Raw genomic sequence first — 24,860 nt, forward strand, 5'->3', positions numbered from 1 at the left:
TACACGTATAAAAGTTTAATCAGTGACAGGCATCCTGCAAAACACTCCTGCATACAAAACAATGACTTGACAAAGCCACGTGCAACGCCACTTTCCTGTCGGTTCTCCGCAGAGGACGCACCCTCCGAAGGAGAGGGAAGAAATAATCACCCATAAGCCCAGTTTGGTTAAAGCCATAACTGCCTCCTGGGGGGCATCTTCAGAAGATCGGCTCAGCATCCGCCACGTTCTCTCCCTTCACCCAGGCTGAAAGGCGTCAACTTCTCCACTCCATCTCTGGTAGCAAGAGACGCGTCAACTGCTTGTCCGGGACCGTGAGCGCCTGGCAGGCCTGGACGGCTTGGCTTAGGTAGACAGCCAGAAGGTGCTTGCACTGCAGGAGAGAGAAGGGAACGAGCGGAATTAGCGGGGCGGCCCACTGCATGGAGCGGAGACAGCCAAATTTGGGGTTGGCAGAGAAGCACAATCGAAAACAGCCCTCAGCTCACTGCTGGGTTCTCCTCCACCTGGTTCTTTTAACTCAGGGGTGTCCAACCTCTTTCAGCCCCAGGGCTGCATTTCATTTCGGACAAGCTCCCAATTCCAGTGGTGGGTGGGGCAAAAGGCAAAGGGGGTGGGGCCTAACAGATATTTGAGCTTCAAGCCCTTACCGCCAGTAACTAAGCTTTAGCAGAGGCATTTCAACCTTTTAGCATGGGGGAAAAACCTGTGCCCAAAGCCAGGAAACCACCAAACGGTCAGCGGGGGAAAGGGGGTGCAGCCATTTGGGGAACGCTGGAAGGCAGGATTTGGCCTCCAGGCAGGCAGGATTTGGCCTCCAGGCAGGCAGGATTTGGCCTGTGGGCCCCATTTTAATTGTACATTCCATGATCATGCGGCTTCTACATGCAAGGCTGGGACTCTACCACCAAGCTACAGTCCCTTTCTGGTTTTCATAGACGTTTCCCCGACTGTTCGAAGTGATTCGCATGCATTGTTTTGGCTCCACGCTTGGTCATGCTTGGAGCAGAACCATTGAGATCAATGGGACGGAAGTTTACCTGAACTAACTGAAGCCCCATCGAGTTCAATGGTTCCACTAAGTTTGGGTTCAACCTTTCTTCTGGGTGTCCTTACAACAGTCCTGTATTAGCCAAAGACTGCAGCCAAGGGGTTGAGAGCGTTGCCCTGCCTGAGGACACGTGGTGAGGGTGTGACTCCGGGGAGATGTAGCGGAAAAGGACTTCTTGGCTCACGTCTCATGCCCTTAACCACACTGCGCTGCATGGGATGGTGCGTTATACCAGCCTTGTCGAACCTGGGACCTTCAAGAGGCAAAGCAGGTGCTTGTCCACTGCGCTAGGGGGCCTTCCCTTTAAAAAATAAAGTAAGATTCCCGTCCTCATGGTTCTCAAAAGAGGGCGGATGTAAATAGGAACACAGGACGCTACCACATCAGAGCACCAGTCCTAGTTTTGTCTCCTGTGCCTGGAAGCAGCTCTCGGGCAGAGAGGGGGCTCTTTCCTATCAGCTGCTCCCAGACATTGCAACTAGAGAGCCCAGGGACTGAAGCAGACATCTTCTGCATGCAAAGCAGGGCCTCTACAGCTGAGTTTTGTGCCTTCCCTCTGCTCTCCATCTTCTTTCAGCAGCTCTTTCCTCCCTTGCCCAAAGGGAGCGAAATGAAGGCACGACAAGAGGGACATGGAGTCACCATCCCGCTGTATGCTACACCCACCCCTTTGCTAGAATGCCCCACACGCGCACACGGCCCCGCCACGGTGGCTTCTCCCTCCCTCTGTCCGGCAAACTCACCACCAGGTTGTCGTCCTTCCGCAGGACCGAGAACACGAAGGCCGGGCAAGTGCAGAAGTGGCAGGAGGCGTAGCAAGTGTAGCGTTTGCCTGAGCTCCCAACCACCTGAGGAAAAAGGGGGGACAGAAATCAGTGATTCTTTCTTCAAGTTAAGAAAAAGAAGAACAGATTAAATTTGAATTGGATTTGAATTTACCTTTTACAAATAGTAAATACTACATCTCTCTCAAAGAATAATGTGAGGGATAGTGAACAATCTCAATAATGCAGACGAAACCAGAAAAGCTATCCGTCAAGCCAGGGGTCAGCAACATGCGGCCTGCAGGGCATCATCCTGCTTCTTGGGTGCCCTGCCGCCCCCCCACTGCTGCTGAATTTGCTGCAGTGGCAAGAAAACGGACAATTTTGTTGTAAATCAAGGTGTGTGGCAAGGCTGTGCTTCGTTTTATAGAAGAATGACACTGATGGAGCCCTCTCCAGGTTTGTTCCTGTTGCCGTGCCACCACATTCCGGCAGCCAATTTGATGTGGGGAGGACCCCCAGAAGTTGCCCAGAAACTCTGCATTAAACAGTGTATTCTGTAAAAGTCAAGCTATCATAAAAAGAAAACGTATGCCTTCCCATATAGCAGAAATAATACTGTTTTCTTTGAATTTAACACGGTTTAGGCTGGGACCCTCTACCTCCTTACCGGGGAGTAAGTCCTGTTGAACTCAGTGGACTTGCTTTAGAGTAGATGCACAAGGATTGCCCTGTTAATGGTCCTATTTGCACCACTGTTTAGGACAAACTGATCTAAATCAGTTTAAACAGCCCTTTGACTTCGTGCTAGTTTAAACCACTGATCTAAAACCGCCTTGATTTAAAGGAACCCACCCCAACTGCAGAAAATGAGAGCAGAAGGACAGAGCAGAATAGATGAACCCCTGTATGAAGGGGTAGCGTCAGACTAGAAGGAAGAGGTGGGTTCAAAACCCAGCTTGGCCATGAAACTCACTGGGAGACTCGTCCTCTGTCAGCCTAACTTACCTCACAGAGCTGTTGTGAGAATACTATGAGGGGAGGGGGAAAAGATCCACTCATGTCATCCTGAGCTCCTGGGGGGGATATTAAACGTCACAAATAAAAAACAACAGCAACGTTTCACAGCACCCAGTATTCTGTCTCTGGGGCCAACAGCAACAACTGCCTCAGAGGGAATTTTTTTGAGAAGTTTGAGATAGCGGAAATTAAGAGGAACAGACATCACCCAGAAGGGCTTTGACGGTTTGGTATTTGGAGTTCACATCGCGAGGGAAGAAACCTCCCAGCTTGAGGAGGTCATTGGGAGAACGCTGCCAGGGGTGCAGGGAGAAAGATATTAATATTTCCTCCGCCGCCACCCCTCACGTTCCTCTGAGATCGGAGGCTCGGTCACGTGCTCCTCTGAGGAGGCAGAAGTGTTGGGGAAGGACAGAGTATATATAATGTTATGAAGCAGGTTCCACAGCATAGGCCCATCAAATCTTGAGCTTAGCGGACCCATCGACGTGCAGCAACAGAGGGGAGCGGAAAAAACAGACTTCCTCAGCCGGCTGTCCTGAATTGATGCAGGAGAGGGTGTAATGAGAGATTTGGGGGCTAGCCAAAGCTTAGGAACAGGGTGCCAAAGAGGCTCCCACTACTTAAGCATCTGAGGAAACTCTGGCCCATGACCAACAGACACAATTGCTCCTGTGTCCCCCCGTCCTGCCACCTCATGGCACGTAGCGAAAGATTTTCAGAGTGCCTCCGCAGGAGGAGAACGCAGCGTTGGCCTCCTCCACGTCCGAGGGACAAGCTGGCCCGTGACCAACAGACACAACCGGCCCAGTTCCCTGCTGCCATCTGTCACGAAACTAATGTGGCCCAGTTAACGTCTCAGCCCTGGAACTGCAGACCATCTTTCAGGTTTAATCCACTTATTAGAGCTCTGGGGGCAGGATGCCATGCAAAACAAAAACAAAACAAAGGAGGTAATTAAGATGAAAGCCCTCGACGGAAAAGCAAAATAGAATAAAGGAGATAAACGAACGGAAGCACATGAGTTGGAGAAGCCGAAGGGGATGTCAGTAGAGAAGACGCAACCTCTCCAGCAAAGCTGGGATGGGACGGGTGAGGGGGGGGAACATTCCTCCATCCGAACCCTCGGGCTGATTTGGTCCCCCACAGAAAGCTGGTTTGGCGGGGGGCGAGAAAGGAAAGGCAAACAAGGATCAAGGATACAGGGGATGGATCCACTCCATCGCAGACACGCTTGGTCATTCTTTCGCCAGCGTTTCAATTGTGATTTCCTCTCCAAATATTTTTTTCCCATGCTCTTTGGCAGCCTCCCTTCCAGCTGTCCGGTTGCCTAACATAGAAATTTCCCCCACCCACAAACACACAAACACCAAAAGCAGTCTGGGCTTAGAAGTGAAGAGTCTGAAGGGGTCTCAGAGGTCATTTAGTCCAGTCCTCTTGCTCAAGCAAGGCAAGCTCTGCAACGCAGAAATCTACAGCGACAACGTCCCTGAACAGACATCCACCCAGCCCCTGTTTAAATATCTCCAGCGAAGGAGAAGCCACCACAGCCCGAGGCAGATAGGTCCCCGGCTGAATAGCTCTCCCAATGTTTATCCAAAATCTGCCCCTCTGCAATTTCCCCCCGTTGGTTCCAGTCCTGCCTTTGGAAATAAGAGAGGACAACTCTGCTGCATCTTCTGCATGGCAGCTTTTTAGATATTTGAAAGCCACAATCAGGTCTCCCATCATCTTCTCTTCTCCAGGCTAATCACATCAATATCTTTCAACCGGTCCTCAGGGGTATGTTTCCCAACCACTCCACCATCCTGGTCAGCTGCCCTCTGGATGTATACCAGTGGGTCCGTTTCTTGACAATGTGGCATCAGGAACAATGGGCTCAACCTCCTTGCTCCCGCACCGGTCTCTGCAGCCAGAAGTGGTTCGCGCCCCAACTGCCGGCAGCCTGGAACTGGTCACCATGTTTTCTCGGTGCCCAAAATTGCGCATGGCGTGGAGAAAGTGGAGAGGGAGACATTATTCCCCCTCTCTCATAACACTGGAACCCGACAGGGTCGTCCCTTGAAGTTGATTGGGAGGAGACTCAGGACAGATCAAAGGAAGCCCTTCTTCCCACAGGAGGAATAGAAGGAAAGAAAGAGGGGGAGAGAGGGGGGGAGGGGGGGAGAGAGGGGGGAGGGGGGGAGGGAGAGAGGGGGGGAGGGAGAAGGAGAGGGAGAAGGAGAGGGAGGGAGAAAGGAAGAAAGGAAGAAAGGAAGAAAGGAAGGAAGGAAGAAAGAAAGAAAGAAAGAAAGAAAGAAAGAAAGAAAGAAAGAAAGAAAGAAAGAGATTTAAACGTTCCCATTAACCCAATGCTTCACTTTATTCACACCGGCCCCTATGGGCACAGTTTGTGGAAGTCAAGCACCCAAGGAAAGAGCAGGGCAAGCAGCGGGTTGTACCTGGTACACTGTCCTCCCGCTAGGAGACATGATCCTTGTGACCGACTGGCGATCCACCAGGTCTAGCGCAGGGACGGCAGAAGCACCGAAGATGAATTTAAGCCTGGGGGAGGGGGTGAGGGGGAAAGAGAGAGGGAGAAGTAAAAGGCCGGGTTAGGTTTCTGTCCACGTCCGGAAGATCCCCTTGGTTCAAGGCTGACTTCTCCCGACCCTGCGCCCCCCAGCGGTGTCGGACTGCAACACCCATCTGGCACCGCTGGGTGAAGGTTGGTTGACCAACTGAGCAGAGCTCTTTGGGTATTGGAGCGACGCCACGAGTTACACCCGTTCGAAAACAGGTTGGCGCTTGCAGGGCAGGTGTCAATGGAAGGCTACCCCGGCGCGAACTGTGAAACTGGCTTAAAAACTGAACGCGCATCTTTTTCAGTTACCTTGTTCTAATGCTTTGGTTTCCCCCCTCTCCCTTTCACCTGGATGGGGATTGATGTGAAGGTTTTATCATCTGTTTTTTAAATTTTAAATTAAATATACATTTGGATGCTCTTCTAATTTTTTGTAAAAATGGACTGGGGTTGCTTCTGGCTCCTAACAATAACATCTGCACGTATGATAGTTCACTGATGCGGACAACAGCAGGTAGCCCTGTTAGTCTGTTAGAGGGGAAACACCCCCCCCCCCCAAAGTTGGGTGAAACCTGTTGTCAGGACAAACCAGAACGTCAAAAAATAGCGAGCAAACTTTCACAGTCTCAACGATGCTCCTTCCGGCTACTACTCAGTATTTTTTTTTTTAAGAGGTGGGAAGGAGAGAAAAAGATATTTCAGGGCATGGTGGACAAGCTCTGGAGTGTGCTAAAGCATGGACTAAAGCGGGAAAGCCATTTCTCAATCAGTCCTTCTGATACCGAGCATAGTGCCCTCGTGCCGATAGGACTGGAGTAAAAATGGGACCACAGAGAAACAAAAAGGAGGTTATCAGCGTGTTCAGGGGAAACCTGAGGTGGGTAAAAGCGTAATTAAAAAAAAAAAACCTCAAAGGACAGCCCCTCCCCATCAAATAGATCACCTGAATCAGGAATTAACATGCTCAGTGATTACCAGGCGCCACAAAATGTTGAGTATGAGCTGGAAGAGGAAAATGGAAAATGGAGGGAATTGGATTGCTTAACCCCCTAGAAGTTATAGTATTCTGGAGGAAGACAAGGCTGGAACGCTGAACAGCGTGGAGTGCATAGGCTCATACATACTTCCCTAGTCACCGATGGCGAGTAATAACCTCCAGCAGGCAATCAAACAATGAAGGCTATCGCTGGCTACTAGTCATGATGGCTATATGCTACCTCCAGAATCAGAGGCAGTGAGCCTATGTACACCAGTTGCTGGGGAACATGGGTGGGAGGGTGCTGATGCACTCAAGTCTTGTTTGTGGGTTTCCTGCGGGAAGCTGGTTAGCCCCTGTGTGAACAGAACACTGGACTAGATGGACCCTTGGTCTGATCCAGCAGGGCTCTTCTTATGAAATGTATGAAAAGGTGATTTGCTTTGCCTCTGGGGCCACAAATTAATTATATAGCATTGTTTGTGGTCCAGGAGCTTTTGCAGAATCATCAGCAAGTCTGAACAAGAGTTTGAGAGGCATTAATCTGTCGATGACACCGTTCCTTCGCACGGCCAAGGTCAGGAGCGGCAGTACAATTCACAAGGGAATCTCAGCCTGCTGTCCAACAGAACGGGAAGCTTAAGCATTATTTTTGGCAAGTACATCCTAGAAGAAGGGATTGCGAGCCAAATACATGAGGCTATCAAGGTGCGATGTCTGCAAATCAACTTCCCCATGCTTGTTTTTTGTGGGGGGGATTTCGAAAGCGAGGGGTGCACCTGGCAAGCCATGTGGAACCTGGCCATGGCCCTGTCTATAAGCTGCAGAGCTCAATGTTTGAAAACTGCAAGGAGGTGGGTGCAGGAGAAGGGACTGGTTTAAAAACAGCACCAGGAAGATGGGTTCTCTATTCTGGGAAAAGCAGATCTAATTCCACAGCAGAGTCCAGGACAGAACTCAAGGGGTTTAAAACAGTTTACAGTACAGCTGACCCTAATCTGTACATCACTGCTGCTGAAGGCAGATGGACTTGCCTATAAGAGCTGGGGATCAGAGAGGCAGAGATGCAATGGGGAAAAACCGGGCAACTCTTATCTTTGCAGGAGGAGGGAAAGTGAGCTGACAGAAATGTCTTTCCTCTAGTCCTGGGATCTGGGCTTGGAAAGGGAGGAGGCGAAAGGGGCTCCGGAGGCCCAGAACAATGGCCATTTCCAAACTGAGGATCTGGGCCTCTCTTCGAGCCTCCTTTTTTTTTTTTCAAGCACTCTTAAAAGGTCTTTTGTGTCTTCGCATTGGCAGGAAGTTGGATGACAACTCAAAACACAGCAGCTGGGGGGGGGGATACAGAGGCGGGGACGTGGGAAAAGAAAAAAGAAGGGATCTCAAGCCAAATATGTGAAGGAAGCCATCCTCTAGCTAGGCACTACGTCTGCATGTCAACTGCCTCTCAGTTGTTATTGGAAAGCAATGCTGAACAAAACTGAGAAGCATGCAGGGGCCCCTGCATCTCTCTCTCTGTCCCTGGGGTATCCCCTCCACCCAATTATTACTGAGTTGACCCCATCCTCAATCCTCAAGCTGACCCTTGTTTCTAAGCCCCAAAGCAGAAAATAGCTCGCATATTTTCAGGGCAATGCTTCGATAATGACCATGAGGACTAGAAATGTACTTTTTAGTTTTATACCAGCGAACGGATCCAGGTTGAAATAGCTCTTCGTCTGATACAGCCCAGCAGTCAAACAAACATATGCACATCGTGCCCACCCTATCTTGAATGATGCCGTGCCTTCTGGCACCCCTAGGCCCTTACCGTGATGCACACCTATAGCCCCCCGAGGGAGGGGTCTGTCCATTGCATTTCCCTGGGAGGGGGCAGGCGTATCCCTATGTCCCTCAGCCTGCTAATCTCCTCTTCAAACTCTGTGGATTGCCCAGTTATGTGCTGGTTAGGGAACTCTGCCACCTAGTGACTGAAGATGGTGGTGCAGGACATAATTAAATTAATTAAACAAAATAACCCCAAGGTGCACTTGCCTAGGGGCTCCTTAGAAGGCATGCCAAGTTTCAGGTGTCTAGGTTCCACGGTCTCAGTGCTATGGCACTGATGGATGGATAGACATTCTCTTTTATTGGGTGTGTTTAGCCTGGAGAAGTGAGGATAGAGGGGAGACGTGAGAGCGGCCTTCAAAGATCTGAGAGGCTGAAGATGGAGCAGAGTTGCTCTCTGTTGCTCCAGAGGGCAGGACTAGAACTAACTGCTGGAAATTGCAAGGAATGCAGAGTTTGGCTAAACATTTGGAGAAATGTCCTAACAATGGGGGCTATTCAGCAGCGGGACAGGCTTCTTCGGGAGGTGGTGGGTTACTCCTTCGCTGGAGGCATCTAAACAGAGTCTGGGCAGCCCTCTGTCCAGGATGCTATTGCTGCATCCCGCAGTGCAAAGCCTGCATGGAACAGGGGTTAGACTGGATGATCTCTGAGGACCCTTCCAACTCCATGATTTTATGATTGTATATATCCAGAGAAGGCCAAAAAAACAAATACAAAAAAGAGGCATGCATCCAGGTGGAAAAGATCTTGCAGTCATGTAACGTCACACACGGACGTCATGCTAGATATATGTTGCTTTTGAACCGTGCCGCCTCAGCACAGACAGCACGCAGTGACTCAGAACGGTGCAAAACTCCACCAGAAAGCCCTCCCATGAAATCAGCACTCGAAAGAGAAAGGTGCAAGGGAGGATGTGGGGAGAAGCACAGCGGACTGAAACAGCATTCATCAGGGTAAGTACGACACGGCCCCCCCGCAATGGATGAAACGGCCACGCAGACACGCAGCTGCACCACTTTCTGACTCTGGAAACCAGCACATTCAAAAGAGGAGAGACTGTGACAGTGTGGAAGGAGAAAACAGCAAGGTGCAGATGCCGCAAAGGCTTAGCAGACCATTTAAAGCAGGGATGCAGAACCTCAGGTTGGGGGCCATATCCAGCCCTCCTGATCTGGCCCTCTGGTTGGCCATGCCCCCTTTCCCCTGACTGTTTGGTGGTTTCCCCACTTTTGCAGGGCCCCCCCCCCCATTCTAAGCAGCTGAAATGCCTCTCCTGAAGCTGGCATGAAGAGCTTTAAATGAAAAGGCTGATATTTTTTTGTCCTTTGGCCCCGCCCGTTTTGCCTTTGGCCCCACCCACCACAGGTATGCGGCCTCGAGAGCTTCTGTGAAATGGAATTTGGCCCTTGGGCTGAAAGAGGTTCCGCACCCCAGGTTTAAACAGGAGAGGCCAAGCAAGTGTTTCCTATTCAAAGGTGGTGCAAGCAGGCTGGCTGGGGCTACCGTCCTGTACATGCTGGGAGGAAGCGCCACTAAGCCCAGTAGGGCTTACTTCTGGATAAACACGCCCAGGATGGCCTCTGTCAGAGCATGAATCATAAAACCAAAGGAGCCCCTGGCTAGAGATCTTGCCTCAGCCCGCTAAGCTAAGCGGAATTTACAGTTCTTGGATGGCGCAGCCGTTTGGGAGCATTCCAGGAGGAACGCGTCATTTTATTCTTCAGAAAAAAAGCTTAAGAGTCCGCATGAAGCGTTCCTGGGCGGGGCGGGGGGAGCTCCTTTGGAATGGAACGTGCCCAGGACAAATCCCCGTGTTGTGGCCTTGGCGGCTACGAAGCATCAGGAGTGTTATCTCATTTCATGTGGGGATAGATGGCCGCTGAGGGCTGTCTGAATGTTCCATTCTTCTCCAACTTGGGGCCTCCAGATGTGTTGGACTACAACTCCCAGCATCCCCAGCCAACACATCTGGGGGAGGCCCAAGTTCGGGGAAAGCAGGAATCTGCTGACCACATCGGCCAAGTGCTCTTTGAATATAGTTACTGGTTAATGAGGATGTCTTTAATGCTTCTGCTTCTGGGTTGGTTTTATTTCATGCTGTCTGGGTTGATTGAGTTCCCTCTCCCTGCCCTGCGTTGTTGTTTTAGCTCGGTATTGTTTCTGTCGTGGCCAGAGGCTGGGAACGTTTGAATGGAAGCCTCTTGCCGAAACGTCGGCTCGGTGGATAGGCTGCAATTTTGTTTTTTATGGTGCTGATACCCCGCTTTTAACGCCAGCTCTGAAAGTGGCTTCCAACGACAGGCAATGGAAACAGGCTCAAGCAGGGCCCCCAATGTGGCACCTGCAGGCCCCCTCCCCTCCAAAAAACTGCTTTAAGAAAAATCTTGCAAAATGTGAGGGCAGTTTTCTTTCCCTCCCTTTACAGCCTCTGCCCTTGCTCTTCCTTCACCTCTTTGGCTTGCTCTTTCCCCCTCCCTCCCAGCCTCTAGCTTTGCTCTTTCTCGCCCCCACCCCACCACCCCTTCAGCTCAACTTTTGACTAGCCTGGCTCCCATGGCAGCCATCCACCGTGGGCAGTTTCTCAAACTCCCAAATGTGCCCACGGGTCCAAAAAGGTTGGGGAGCCCTGGGCTGAAGCGAATCAATTTTTAAAATAAAACAGCAGCCCCATAAACCAGTAAAAAAAAAAAAAAAGAGCTATCCAACAGCAGCTTCAAGGTTTTCTTTTAAAAAAAGGAAGAAAGGGAACTAGCTGGATATCGCCAGTGGGAGATTTCCACAACTTCGGTGCCACCACCAAGAAGGCCCTGTTTCTGGTCGCCATCAATTGGAGATCTACTAATGACAGAGCAAAGGGCACGACCTCTGCCAAGGAGTCCAAGAGAGGCTAGAAATCAGCACAGTTAGAGTGGAACAGAGTGGAGAGAAAGGGGGAGGGAGTGGTGAAGAAGGAGGAGGGCCTTCCCAGGTATGAAGATAAATTGGGAGAGAGTGCCTAGGCCCTAGACCTCTGGAGGAGGACAGGGTGGAGGCGAGTTTAATGGTTCAAACAGTCCAAAAAGCATTTTGCAAATGTTCTGCTTTTAGATGTCAGTATTACATCAGACACACAAAGGGGCTGAAGAAAGTTAAAAAGAAATTAGAAGAGCAAAGCAGATACTTACGCCAAGAGGAGATCATCAGGGACTGCAAAAGAGAAGAAAAAACAACGTCAATTTTTGAGCTGGTTCCAGGTCTCTACAGCTGGGGCAGAATCAGATTAGGATCAGATGTGTCGAACTACAACTCCAGTGTTCCCCCCAGCGTGGTTTGCTGTAAGTCAGGGTGGGGAACCTTTGTGACTTTGGGGGCCCAATTCCAACCCCCTCCCCAGACCTCTGGTGACATAAGGGGGGCGGGTCACCCCAAACCCCTTCCCTTGGCCATTTTCCCTGTCTCCGAAGTCCGTGCCGCTCTCTGCATGGGGAAAGGGACCCAGGCAGTGGTCAGAGCAGCTCTCCCAATCACCGGACAAGCCATGCACTGGCTTTGCACACCGCTCAGCATCCTCAGACCTTTCTGACTTGTATTTTAATGATAACAGCTGTGCTGCTAAAACCAACAAAGCTTTGGGACGGGGTGGGGGGCCAGGTGTGGATCTGTGCGTGTGTGACAGGACTGCAGACCCAATTCTGGCACTGTGAACGACGGGAGACTCCCCTGAGATCTGCAGTAATGGAGATGTCGCTTTGTATGTGCGTCCTGCCGGATATCTCGGTGTGTACAGCTCATGGGTTTTAGGAGGTCCCTATTTTGCACTTGGTTCCAACTGATGGGCAGTGGAGTTCTAGTAAAAAAGACAACAACTAGATCCCGCAAGCCTAACACCTGCCCACCTTTGCTGTGGCGATCCTGTGGTTCGGATGACATCCGAGGTTAGGAGCCTCCTATTTCGCAGCTCATTCTCTTAGCTGTTGCATTGCAAGCTGGACCGGTACAGAAGGATGCTCCAAATGTGAGTGAGCAAGACAAGCCTCTCTCATAATGCGAGAACCCAATGGGGTCCTCCCATGAAGCTGACTGGTGGGAGATTCACGACAGATAAAAGGAAGGATGCCTTCACACAGTGCAGAGTTCAGCTGTGGAATTCGCTGCTGCAAGATGTTGTGTTAGCTGCCAAATTGGATGGGGGGATTAGACAAATTCCTGGAGGAGAAGGCTATCAATGGCTACTAGTCATGAGGGCTATATGCTACCTCCAGTATCAGAGGCAGTATACTGGGGAAGACAAGTCGGAGGGTGCTGTTCCGCTCATGTCCTACTTGGCTTCCTACAGGCAGCTGGTTGGCTGCTGTGTGAACAGAATGCTGGACGGGATGGACCCTTGGTCTGATCCAGCACCGCTCTTCTTCTGTTCTTAAGACAGACATGTCCCAACAGGAACAGCGTTTGGGTTTCAGCCTCTAGCCCAAGCGTAAATTTTATTAATACTTTCTGCTTCAGCAGGCACCACAGAGGATTAGGGGGAAACATAGATGCGCACTTTGGAGGATTTAGTCTGTGTGGGTTATCAAAATAGCTCCCTAATCCAGCAGGCAGAGAACAATAATTCCTCCATGCCCATCATAATAACCACTCAAGGTCGAAAAAATCAGCTCGAGGGACATCAACTTTCTTGCTTTGAACACCCCTGTTGTTGACAATGTTTTGGCACTCTCTACTGGTCAGCAGTGGATAATTTTTTAATACCTCTCTACTGGAACTAGATTTTATCACCGGCTTTTGTGTCGGCACCGAAAGAGGAGTCTAGATCTCTCCCTGCCCGCCACCTACCATGGGACGTCTCACGAAAAGCTTTTCCTATCTCTTTCAGCAGTTCTTCTGCAACGGCAGGCAGAGTGGCACCCATGACGGGAACATACCATGGACCTTTTTCCCTCTAAAAAACAAACACACAGAGGGTTATTATTAAAGGATAATAAAAGTGATTTTTAGTCTCCAGAAGAGGGCAAGGGAGAGGGAGAGAGAGGGGGCCTCACTGTTTATCCTTAATAAATCGCATGTTTTGTTTGTTTTTTATTAAATGGCAAAGGCTCTCCAATATCTTCCATAAGGCTTGGAATTTCAAATCCCACAAACATTTATGAAGCGTCACCTTCACTTTGTAGCCTCTGTCTAGAGCCAAAGGGCTAACAGAAAAGGGAAGGGGGAAAATGGTAATTCCACAATCCCCTGTGCCAAATGAGGATGACAGAACTACCCTCGCATAGCTAGCGGGAGAGCTCAGAGGACATGGAGACACAATGCCACAGTACCTGTGGAGAAGATGGCTCCAGGTATCTCACATTTAAGGATGGACGAATCTACCTGTTTCTATAATGGTCACATTTTTTTCCAGGCACAAGTTTGTTCCATTCTGTTTCAGCATCAGTTTCCAATTTTTTTTTTTAAGCCTGTACAAAAAATTTGTGCGCAAGATGATTTGTAAGCATTTCCCCTTAATGTTCACATTCCTTGTAAGCAATTTTCCTGGATGTGTGCCTTTTTGGTACGCTATTTCCCCCCTACCCCCATCCCCGGTACACACTTTTGGTATGCAATGGTCCCTAATGTATGCAATTTTTTCATTATGAAACTGCATTGCAAAATCCAGAGAAACTTGAACATCCAAGTTCCAGGGCATTTGTTCAGGAAAATGCGAATTGGGTTGGTTTGTATTAAAATGCAAGTCAAATGAATTTCTCTCTCATCCCTCCTCAAGTTCCTCCTTCCACCATGATTTGTGGGGGGGAGGGGCACAGACCAAGAGCCCCAGAGGTGAAATTGACTAGACTTAAGGCCTGTGCAGGCACTATTTGTCAGTTTCATCCCTGGTACTAAGACATATCCTACATACTTATGGGATTAGCACAGAGGTCTTACCTGCCTACTCTTCCAAAAGAGTTAAACAGCTGTTCAAAGAAAGAATCCATCTATATTTTCAGCAGTGGGACTTATATACCATCACCCAAATGTCGTACTCAATCTGGTATCCGTTATATAAAATGACATTTGGTCTGGAGTAATACTTTACAATGCTTACAGTGTGTGGCTTCTTTAAAAAAAACCATTCACAGCTTTACGATTCCAGTGCAGGCCCTCTGCTTATCTAGCGGGGAGGTTTGACAACTGTTGTTGTTCAGTCGTTCAGTCATGTCCGACTCTTCGTGACCCCATGGACCATAGCATGCCAGGCCTTCCTGTCCTGTGCTCTCTCCCGGAGCGTGCTGAAGTCCATATTCATTGCATCGGTGATGCTATCTAGCCATCTCATCCTCTGCTGTCCCCTTCTCCTTTTGCCTTCAGTCTTTCCCAGCATCAGGGTCTTTTCCAGAGAGCTTTCTCTTCGCATTAGGTGGCCAAAATATTTGAGCTTCAGTATCTGTCCTTCCAATGAGCAGTCAGGGTTGATTTCCTTGAGGATGGACTGATTTGACCTCCTTGCAGTCCAGGGGACTCGTAAGAGTCTTCTCCAGCACCACAGTTCGAAAGCATCAATTCTTCGGCGCTCAGCCTTCCTTATAGCCCAGCTCTCACAGCCATACGTTACTACTGGGAAAACCATAGCTTTGATTAGATGGGCCTTTGTCGGCAAGGTGATGTCTCTGCTTCTTACTATGCTGTCTAGGTGTGCCATAGCTTTCCTCCCAAGGAGCAAGTGTCTTTTAATTTCATGGCTACAGTCACCGTCTGCGGTGATCTTGGAGCCCAAGAAAATAAAATCTGTCACTGCTTCCATTTCTTCCCTTTCTATATGCCAGGAAGTGATGGGGCCAGATGCCACGATCTTTGTTTTTTTAATGTTGAGTTTCAAATCAGCTTTTGCACTCTCCTCTTTCACCCTCAACAAGAGGCTCTTGAGATCCTCTTCGCTTTCTGCCATTAGGGTGGTATAATCTGCGTATCTGAGGTTGTTGATAATTCTCCCGGCAATCGTAATTCCAACCTGTGATTCATCCAACCCAGTGTTTCTCATGATGTACTCTGCATATAAGTTAAATAAGCAGAGCGACAATATACAGCCTTGTCGTACTCCTTTCCCAATTTTGAATCAATCAGTTGTTCCATGTCTGGTTCTTATTGTTGCTTCTTGACCCTCGTACAGGTTTCTCAGGAGAAAGGTAAGGTGGTCTGGTACTCCCATCTCTTTCAGAATTTGCCAGAGTTTCTTGTGATCCACACAATCAAAGGCTTTAGTGTAGTCAATGAAGCAGAAATAGACGCTTTTCTGGAATTCTCTTGCTTTCTCCATGATCCAGAGAAAGTTGGTGATTTGATCTCTAGTTCCTCTGCCTCTTTGAAACCCAGCTTGTACTTCCGGTAGTTCTTGGTTCGCATACTGCTGAAGCCTAGCTTGTAGGATTTTGAGCATAACCTTGCTGGCGAGTGAAATGAGCGCAATTGTACGGTAATTTGAACACTCTTTGGCGTTGCCATTTTTTGGAATTGGAATGTAAACTGACCTTTTCCAGTCTTGTGGCCACTGTTGAGTGTTCCAAATTTGTTGGCATATTGAGTGCAGCACTTTAACAGCATCATCTTTTAGGATTTTAAATAGCTCAGGTGGAATAGCTAGCTTTGTTGTTAGTAATGCTTCCTAAGGCCCACTTGACTTCACTCTCTAGGATGTCCGGCTCAAGTTCAGTGACCGCACTATCATGGCTGTCAGGGACATTAAGATCTTTCCTGTATAGTTCTTCTGTGTATTCTTGCCACCTCTTCTTAATCTCATCTGCTTCTGTTAGGTCCCTGCCTTCTTTGTCCTTTATCATGCCCATCTTTGCACAAAATGTTCCCTTGATATCTCCGATTTTCTTGAAAAGATCTCTAGTCTTTCCCATTCTATTGTTTTCTTCAATTTCTTTGCATTTTTCATTGAAGAAGGGCTTCTTGTCTCTCCTTGCTATTCTCTGGAACTCTGTATTCAGTTGGATATATCTTCCCCTTTCTCCCTTGCTTTTCGCTTCCCTTCTTTCCTCAGCTACTTGTAAAGCCTCATCAGACAGCCACTTGGCTTTCTTGCATTTCTTTTTCTTTGGGATGGATTGAGTTGCTGCCTCCTGAACAATGTTACAGACCTCCATCCATAGTTCCTCAGGCACTTTGTCTATCAGGTTTAATCCCTTAAATCTATTCCTCACCTCCACTGTATATTCATAAGGGATTGAGGTCATACCTGAATGGTTTAGTGGTTTTCCCGACGTTCTTCAATTTAAGCCGAAATTTTTGGTTTGACAGTACCCTGCCTCATTTACGACTCTGCATCTGTGAGTCCGGCAAACTTGATATTGAACACTGTTTACTTCACTGTCATCTGTATGGGTCCCCAAGATATAGATTTCTCCACCATACCCATTGTTTTCTGTCAAATAGACCTCCTTTGGATCAGATTTGTTAGTAAGCTGTATGTTCATATAAATGCATTTCACATGTATTCATTGCTATGAATAAATACAAATATGTATATTTTTTAAAATAAACAAAAACAAACAAATAAAAACCAACCAACAAACAAAACAAGCCTAGTCAAGGAGTTAGCGAACGGTTTGGCAGGCAGAAATTAAGCAGCTAAGGGTGCAATTCTATGCATGTTTAGACATTGAAAGGTCCCACAACTCCCAGCACTCCCAGTATGCTGAGAGTTGTAGGACTTTTTTCTGTCTAAACATGCATAGGATTGCATCCTAAAGCTTCCTCTCTCATCTTCCACGCTAGGGGGGAAAACACCTGCTAAATATCTACATACCAGGCTGCTGTTGAAAGCATAGGAACAATACAATGGCTGACAATCTACAGTATCAGTAAAATTATATTATATAGGCTGGTTGTAGGCGAGGGCCAGCCTTTGACTCAAAAGATTAGTTCTTGGAAGAGGCAATGCCCCCTGCCCCTCCAGGTTAGCTTCGTTAAACGGTATAATTTCATCTATTTTATGATTGCCTGCCCTTTGGGAACAACTCATCTGCCTTGCCATTAACCCAGCAACTCTGTGTGAGAAAGGAGCCGTCGGAAGCAAAGAAAACAAGGAGGAGAAAGAATGGGTGGGAAGGGAAGTCGGTGAAATGAGTTATATTTGAAGGTAGTTAACGTAGTTTTGCCTGGCTGCTCCTCAAAAACAGCAAAACACACAGGTCAGTTCCCTCTGCCCCCAAGAGATCACTTTTGATTATTTAAATGCATTAGATGTTTGGCAAATGGAGAGCTATAATTGGTCAGCTGGAAAAGCCGGAGATCCTGGGAGTCTGACCTCTTGGGATATTAATATTTGGGAAGAACAGACGGAGGTCTGGCACGAAGCTCCGCTTTCTCCTCCTCGCCCACCAGCTAAACACAGACGTGCGCCAAAGTGGAGACAAAGGTAGATCCCTGAAAACAATCAAACGTGGCCTCGGGATGGATAACCCCATCCTGAGAACATGGGTATGGGCCTACGGTCATCCCGAACATGGCACCCTGCAGCCTCCATGGGTGTCGTAGTCCAAGACTGCATCTGGACACACAGTTACCTTCCTGTTAGCAGTACGTTATCATGAATATTTGGTTGGATGCAGGCTTCATAGAGTAGACCCACTGGGAGAGCCACCAATTTGGGGGGCTTTAAAAGAGGACTGGACAAATTCATGGAGGATCAGGCTATCACTGGTTACTAGTCAGGAGTGCTATATGCTACCTCCAGTATGAGAGGCAGTATGTCTCTAGCAGTATACCAGTTATAATGTCCTGGTGGAAGACAAGGCTGGGAACCCTGAACAGCATGGAGTGCACGGTCTCGTACTGTACAGAGATGCTTTCCTAGTCACCTATGGCAAGTAATAACCTGCGGCAGGCAACCGGACAAGGAAGGCTATCAAAGGCCACTAGTCCTGATGGCTCTATGCTACCACTGGTATCACAGGCAGTATGCCTATGTACACCAGTTGCTGGGGAACATGGGTGGGAGGGTGGTGTTGTACTCAAGTCCTGTTTGTGGGTTTCCCATGGGCAGCTGGTTGGCCGCTGTGGGAACAGAACGTTGGACTAGATGGACTCTTGGTCTGATCCAGCAGGGCTCTTGTTATGTTCTTAAGTCAGTCGTACGTAATGCTGGAATCCCATGCATGTTTAGACAGAAAAAAGTGCTACAACTCCTATGTATAAACATGCATAGGATTGTGCCCTAAGTTACTCATAGCTAACAAGTCCTATCGATTTCAGTGGGTTTACTCCAAGTATGACTAGGTCTGGATCCAACCTATTATATTTTTGTAGCATGCAACAAATGACATGTTTTATTGGAAGCCAGGGATTTTTACACTACTCGTAGTTTTGGGTGTTTTTCTTTTCTTTTTTTAGTTGAGATTATGGCTGACAACCAATTAAAGACATCTTAGATGACTGATTGTATTAGGATGCGATCTTATGCACACTTTCCTGAAAGTAAGCCCCTTTGGAGGCAGTGGGGCTTACTTTCAAGTAAGGATGTGTTGGACTGCGCTGTTAGACAATTAATTGGCATAAATTTGCATGGTGGAGAAAAATAGTGGTAAAGAAAATGAATTTTTAAGAGCATGCAAGTATGTGTTGTGTTATGCCCCTCTGTTAAACATTACAGTCATCTATCTGTCTGCTTATTGAATAATCGGGCACACCAACCAAATACTGATCAATAATGCAGACAGAGTCTATCTACGCAGGTTTACTCAGAAATAAGTCCCACTCACCTCAAAGGGGCATACTCCAGTGTAAGTGTGACGAGAACCGCAGCCTAGAGCAGCACACCTATTGAGCACAGCGGGACAATGCATATAGGATTGTGTTGTTGTTGTTGTTGAGTCGTGTCCGACTCTTCGTGACCCCATGGACCATAGCACACCAGGCCTTCCTGTCCTGCGCTCTCTCCCGGAGCGTGCTGAAGTCCATATTCATTGCATCAGTGATGCTACCTAGCCATCTCATCCTCTGCCGTCCCCTTCTCCTTTTGCCTTCAGTCTTTCCCAGCATCAGGGTCTTTTCCAGTGACTTCTCTTCGCATTAGGTGGCCAAAATATTTCAGCTTCAGTATCTGTCCTTCCAATGAGCAGTCAGGGTTGATTTCCTTGAGGATGGACTGATTTGACCTCCTTGCAGTCCAGGGGACTCGTAAGAGTCTTCTCCAGCACCACAGTTTGAAAGCATCTATTCTTCGGTGCTCAGCCTTCCTTATAGTCCAGCTCTCACGTTACTACTAGGAAAAGGATTGTGTTGTAAAGTCAACTAAATGCCACAGCCCGAGATTTTAGCAGCCTTTTGCAGTCATAGAATCATAGAATAGTAGGGTTGAAAGGGGCCTACAAGGCCATCGAGTCCAACCCCCTGCTCAATGCAGGAATCCAAGTCAGAGCATCCCTGACAAATGGCTGTCCAGCCTCATCTTGAAGGCCTCCAGTGTGGGAGAACCCACCACCTCCCTAGGTAATTGGTTCCATTGTCGTATTGCTCTTACAGTCAGGAATTTTTTCCTGATGTTCAGCCGGAATCTGGCTTCCTGTAACTTGAGCCCATTATTCCGTGTCCTGCACTCTGGGATGATCAAGAAGAGATCCTGGCCTTCTTCTCTGTGACAACCTTTCAAGTACCTGAAGAGTACTATCATATCTCCCCTCAGTCTTCTCTTCTCAAGGCTAAACATGCCCAGTTCTTTGAGTCTCTCTTCATAGGGCTTTGTTTCCAGTCCCCTGAGCATCTTTGTTGCCCTCCTCTGAACCCTCTTCAGTTTGTCTGCATCCTTCTTAAAAGTGTGGTGCCCAGAACTGTACTCCAGATGAGGCCTAACCAGTGCTGAGTAGAGGGGAACTAGTACTTCCTGGGATTTGGAGGCTATGCTTCTATTAATGCAGCCCAAAATAGCATTGGCCTTTTTTGCAGCCACATCACATTGCTGGCTCATATTCAGCTTGTGATCGACAACAATTCCAAGATCCTTCTCGCTTGTAGTGTGGTTGAGCCACGTATCCCCCATCTTGTAACTGTGCATTTGGTTTCTTTTTCCTAGGTGCAGAACTTGGCATTTATCCCTATTAAATGTCATTCTGTTGTTTTCTGCCCAGCGCTCCAGTCTATCCAGATCACTTTGAATTTTGTTTCTGTCTTCCAAAGTATTAGCTATCCCGCCCAATTTTGCGTCATCTGCAAATTTGATCAGCATTCCCTGCACCTCCTCCTCTTCCAAGTCATTAATAAAAACGTTGAAGAGCACTGGGCCCAGGACTGAGCCCTGCGGTACCCCACTTGTTACCTCTCCCCAGTTTGAGAAGGTCCCATTGATAAGCACTCTTTGGGTCCGATTCTGTAGCCAACTGTGGATCCACCGGATCGTTGTTTCATCTAGCCCACTTTGAGCTAGTTTGCTCATCAGGATATCATGGGGCACTTTGTTGAAAGCTTTGCTGAAGTCGAGGTATATGATGTCTACAGCATTCCCACCGTCTACAAGGGAGGTTACTTGATCAAAAAATGAGATCAGATTTGTCTGGCAGGACTTGTTTTTGACAAATCCATGTTGGCTTCGAGTAATCACGGCATTGTTGTCAAGGTGCTTCCAGATGGATTCCTTTATCATCTGCACCAGAATTTTCCCAGGGATTGATGTCAGACGGACTGGTCTGTAGTTCCCAGGTTCCTCCTTTTTACCCTTTTTGAAGATAGGGACAACGTTAGCCCTCCTCCAGTCATCTGGCACTTCCCCCGTCCTCCATGATTTCTCAAAGAGAATAGACAGCGGTTCTGAGAGTTCTTCTGCCAGTTCCTTTATGACTCTAGGATGCAGTTCATCTGGCCCTGGAGATTTGAACTCATTCAAAGTAATGAGGTGTTCCTTGACCATATGCCTGTCGATCTCAAGCTGCAATCCTGCCCCTTCAGCCTGTCCTTCGCCTTTGCCAGGGGGGTCATAGACCCTCTTTTGGGAGAAGACTGAGCCAAAGTAGGAATTGAGCACCTCTGCCTTTTCTTTGTCATCTGTTATCATTTTGCCATCCTTATTTAATAGCTGAACCACCATTTCTTTCCTCTGCCTTTTACTATGCACGTAGCTGAAGAAAGCCTTTTTGTTGTTTTTAGCATCCCTCGCTAACCTCAGCTCGTTCTCAGCTTTAGCCTTCCTGACACCATCCCTGCAATTCTGTGCTACCTGCCTGTACTCTTCCTGTGTTACTTGGCCTTCTTTCCACTTCCTATATGTGTCCTTTTTTGTTTTCAGGTCACCCCTAAGCTTTTTGTGAAGCCACATTGGCTTCTTCTGTTGTCTTCCACCTTTTCTTCTTGTTGGAATTGCTTGTGATTGTGCCTTGAGAATTTCCTTTTTTAAAAGCTCCCACCCATCTTGGGCTCCTTTTCTCGTTAGCGTCGCTTGCCATGGGACCTTCCCGATCGCCGTTCTGAGTTTATTAAAATCAGCTTTCCTAAAATCCAGGGTTGTTGTTGTTGTTCAGTCGTAGATACATAAAACTGTGCAGGAAACACAGCTGCCATGGATCCAGCTGCAGGAAGATGCGCCTCCAGCTTTATAATAAAAAGGGGCCGGGGGGGGGGCATTAAAAATAACTTTTTATTGAACCGCTCGGCATCTCAGCTCCTCCTCCAGGCGCTCTCCCCCGAAGGAAGCTTGGAAGGCGGCAACGAGGGAGGCGGCCTTCCCGGCGGTGGCCCCCCATCTGTGGAACGAGCTCCCCAGTGAGGCCCGTCTAGCGCCGACATCGCTACCTTTTTGGTGCCCGGTTAACACCCCCCCCTTTCCCCGGGCATCTGGCAGCACGCGATGGGTTTCAGTCGGTCCCGGGGGCGCCCGGAGTGAGGGCTGGCCGGTCACAGCTGCTCTTAGTTACGCGCGGTTCCGCAAACGGCCCTCCGCCCTCGCAACGTGCCGACGTCTGCGACCCGCCCAGGGGGCTTCGGCTGCCGGGCAGGGCGACATCAGCAACACAGGGGCGAGGCCTGCGCCGCGCCGTTGCTTAGCAGCGGTTAGAGCGGCAATTCGCGTGGGGGGCTTCTCCGCGCCCGGCCGGGGCTCCTCTCCTCACCCCACCGGGATAAAATCCCGCCCCGCCCCGCCCCGCCCCGCCCCGCCCCGGCTGGGAGAGACCAAATTTTGAGGAGAGGAGAGGAGACGAGGCGCCCCTGGCTCACCCCGAAAGCTGCCGGCGGCGCCTCCGTCGCCCAAGGCCTCGCGGCGGAAGTCCGCGGCAGAGCCGGCGTCCGTTCAGCGTCGCGCCCGCATCACGTGGCGGGGCCCGTCGCCCCATCCGGGGCCTCCCGCCCCGCCCCGCCCCGCCCGGGCCATGTCGCTCCTGACGCTGCTGCGGCGGCTGCCGCCTCGGCGCGGCCTCGCCCTGGCGGCGGCAGCGGCGAGGCCGGGCCCGCGGGAGGCGAGGCCTCGGCCCAGCGGAGACGGAGCGCGGGGAGCGGGAAGCGGCTGCCGGGTGGCGATGGGCGGGGCCGGCGCCGCGGCGGGCGGCCTGAGCCTATCAGGTGAAGGGGCGTGGCCAGGGCGGGGCTAGTGGGGACGGGCGGGCTTCTTGGGAAGTGGGCGCGGCTTCAAGGGGTGGGCGGGGCTTAGCCGGCAGGGGCGTGGAAGGGGAGGGGAGGGGATAGGGGGAGGGGAGGGGAGGGGAGGGGAGGGGAGGGGGGGAGGAAGGAAGGAAGGAATGGGCAGTGCTCTGGCAGCTGTTCTTGGGTTCTGAGTCCTCCTGGGCGTTCTTCAGTTTCGGTGACATGGCACAAGAGGAGGAGGGACGGGGAGGGAGGAGGAAAAGAAGGCACCAGTTCTTACTTTCAGCGATCTTCTAGAAGGCTCTTTCAGGCAGGAAAGGGTGGAAACAACCCCCCTGCAGTTCTTCCTTCTCCTGCCGATGTATGGGGCCGGGTTGGTCTCCCCCTTGCCGTGCTGTACTTCCTGGGAGGCAGCCTCCGAAGGGCCCTTGGTGCTCTGGCCCCTGGATGAGGCCAGACTCTGAAGTCCCAGGGAAACTGTCAGCTGGAGCTTGGTGGTCGGGAGGGTCACGGCTTAGCATGTGGACTTGGCCACCCTCAGTGGTGGAAGGAAAGAAAGAATAAGTTATTATTAATTCTGCTGTTTGTATCTGTGATGCTGTTAGTTTTGTGATTCGTTGTTAAAATCAATAACGGGAGGGCATTCCCCCTTAAAGCCAGCCTACGAATGTTTTCAAAATATATTTAAAACTAGTATTCACATTTTAAGTCCAACAAAATCTGTTCCCCACCCATTTTTGCCAGTGCTCTGGAGGTTTGTAGTCCATGATTTTAAGGCCCTGATTTCACTGCTCCTTCTGCACTGTGATGACTAACCATCTTGTCCCATCCTGAGCTGGTTTGCCCTCTCTCTCTCTCTCTGTCTCCAGCCTTTTCCATTTTCTCCCAAGAAGCTCAGGAAGAGACAGAGAAAGATGCAAAGCAAGAGGAGAATGTTGCAACGGAAGAAGATGCCATCATTTTTTTGCTGAAGAAAGCCAAGGTGAGGCTCTGGAGTGGACAGGAATTTAATCTTGGGGAAGGCGGGCGGGGGGCAATTACTGGACTTTGCACTTTACAGAGAACATTGGAAGATGCCTTCTACCAGGTGAGGCTATTTGTTGACCTGGCCTGGTATTGTTTCACCTGACTGGTGGTGTCTCTCCGGGTTCTGTCTTTCCCATCAGGGAAGGAGAACCTCAGACCCAGGCCCCAAATTTCCAAACTTCCCCAGATGGCCACACTCCACCGCCCCTCCGCCCCCGGGCCACAGCCTCTTTCCTCCAGTTATTTGGTGGTTTCCCGGCTTTTGCACAATTTTTCCTCCATTCTAAAAGGTTGAAAAGCCTCTCCTAAGGTTGAGTGACTGGCAGTGAGAGCTCTAAAATGAAATATAAGGACATAAGCAGAGCCCTGCTGGATCAGACCAAAGGTCCATCTCATCCAGCATTCTCTTTACACCTTTTGGCCCCACCCCGTTCCCCTGCAGCCCCCAAGAGATGTTCTGAAGTGGAATTTGGCCCTCAGGCTGAAAGAGGTTCAACACCTCTTTCAGCCCGAGATGAGATGATCAGGGGACCGGAAACAAAGCCCTATGAAGAGAGACTGAAAGAACTGGGCATGTTTAGCCTTGAGAAGACTGAGTGGAGACAGGATTGCACTCTTCAAGTCCTTCAAATGCTGTCACAGAGAGAGGAAGGCCAGGATCTCTTCTCGATCATCCCAGAGTGCAGGACACGGAATCATGGGCTCAAGTGACAGGAAGCCGGATTCTGGCTGAACATCAGGAGACACTTCCTGACTGTTAGAGCAATACGACAATGGAACCCATTCACTAGGGAGGCGGTGGGCTCTCCCCTGCTGGAGGCCTTCAAGACGAGGCTGGACAGCCACCTGCCAGGGATGCTCTGACTTGGATTCCTGCACTGAGCAGGGGGTTGGACTCGATGGCCTTGTAGGCCCCTTCCAACCCGCCTATTCTATGACTCCTGCTTTAACCGGAGATTGAATCTGAAACCTTCTTCATGCAAAGCAGGTGCGCTGCCATTGAGCTATGGTCTTCTCATGACATCATCCTCTCCTGGCCCCATTGGCTTAAACTCCTCAGAGTCCACGGGCCCTGTAGTAAACCACCCCATTCGTGTGTGCGTAAAC

General features: G+C 49.5%; 2 protein-coding genes across 6 annotated transcripts in view; one reads left to right on the forward strand and one right to left on the reverse strand.

Moving 5' to 3' along the window:
• Positions 1–22,460, reverse strand: ZSWIM7 (zinc finger SWIM-type containing 7). Of its 3 annotated transcripts, none has more exons than XM_084822540.1 (6): positions 22,365–22,460; positions 13,017–13,122; positions 11,369–11,390; positions 5,277–5,379; positions 1,795–1,899; positions 1–373 (listed from the first exon to the last, which is right to left on the reverse strand). In XM_084822540.1, the coding sequence occupies exons 2-6, from the start codon at positions 13,090–13,092 to the stop codon at positions 257–259; spliced, it is 423 nt and encodes a 140-aa protein (XP_084678666.1). In that variant the 5' UTR covers positions 13,093–13,122; positions 22,365–22,460; the 3' UTR covers positions 1–256. The 3 variants fall into 3 exon arrangements, with proteins under 3 accessions (XP_084678666.1, XP_084678665.1, XP_084678667.1); XM_084822539.1 differs by lacking the exon at positions 22,365–22,460 and adding an exon at positions 18,923–21,260; XM_084822541.1 differs by lacking the exons at positions 5,277–5,379; positions 22,365–22,460 and adding an exon at positions 18,923–19,566.
• The window catches only part of TTC19 (tetratricopeptide repeat domain 19), a 12,856-nt gene continuing 10,393 nt past the window's right edge, over positions 22,398–24,860 (forward strand). The window contains exons 1-2 of one of the 3 annotated variants that reach the window (XM_084822535.1): positions 22,398–22,706; positions 23,597–23,709. In XM_084822535.1, coding sequence (XP_084678661.1) covers positions 22,517–22,706; positions 23,597–23,709 — 303 coding nt within the window. In that variant the 5' untranslated portion in view covers positions 22,398–22,516. Of the gene's footprint in view, positions 22,707–22,868; positions 22,945–23,596; positions 23,710–24,860 lie in introns of those variants that run through there. The other 2 variants (XM_084822534.1, XM_084822537.1) reach the window with 2 other exon arrangements.

The sequence above is a fragment of the Heloderma suspectum genome, chromosome 16, assembly GCF_057233095.1.
Source record: "Heloderma suspectum isolate Gila_16-S chromosome 16, 16-S_ref, whole genome shotgun sequence".
Classification (NCBI taxonomy): Eukaryota; Metazoa; Chordata; class Lepidosauria; order Squamata; family Helodermatidae; genus Heloderma; species Heloderma suspectum.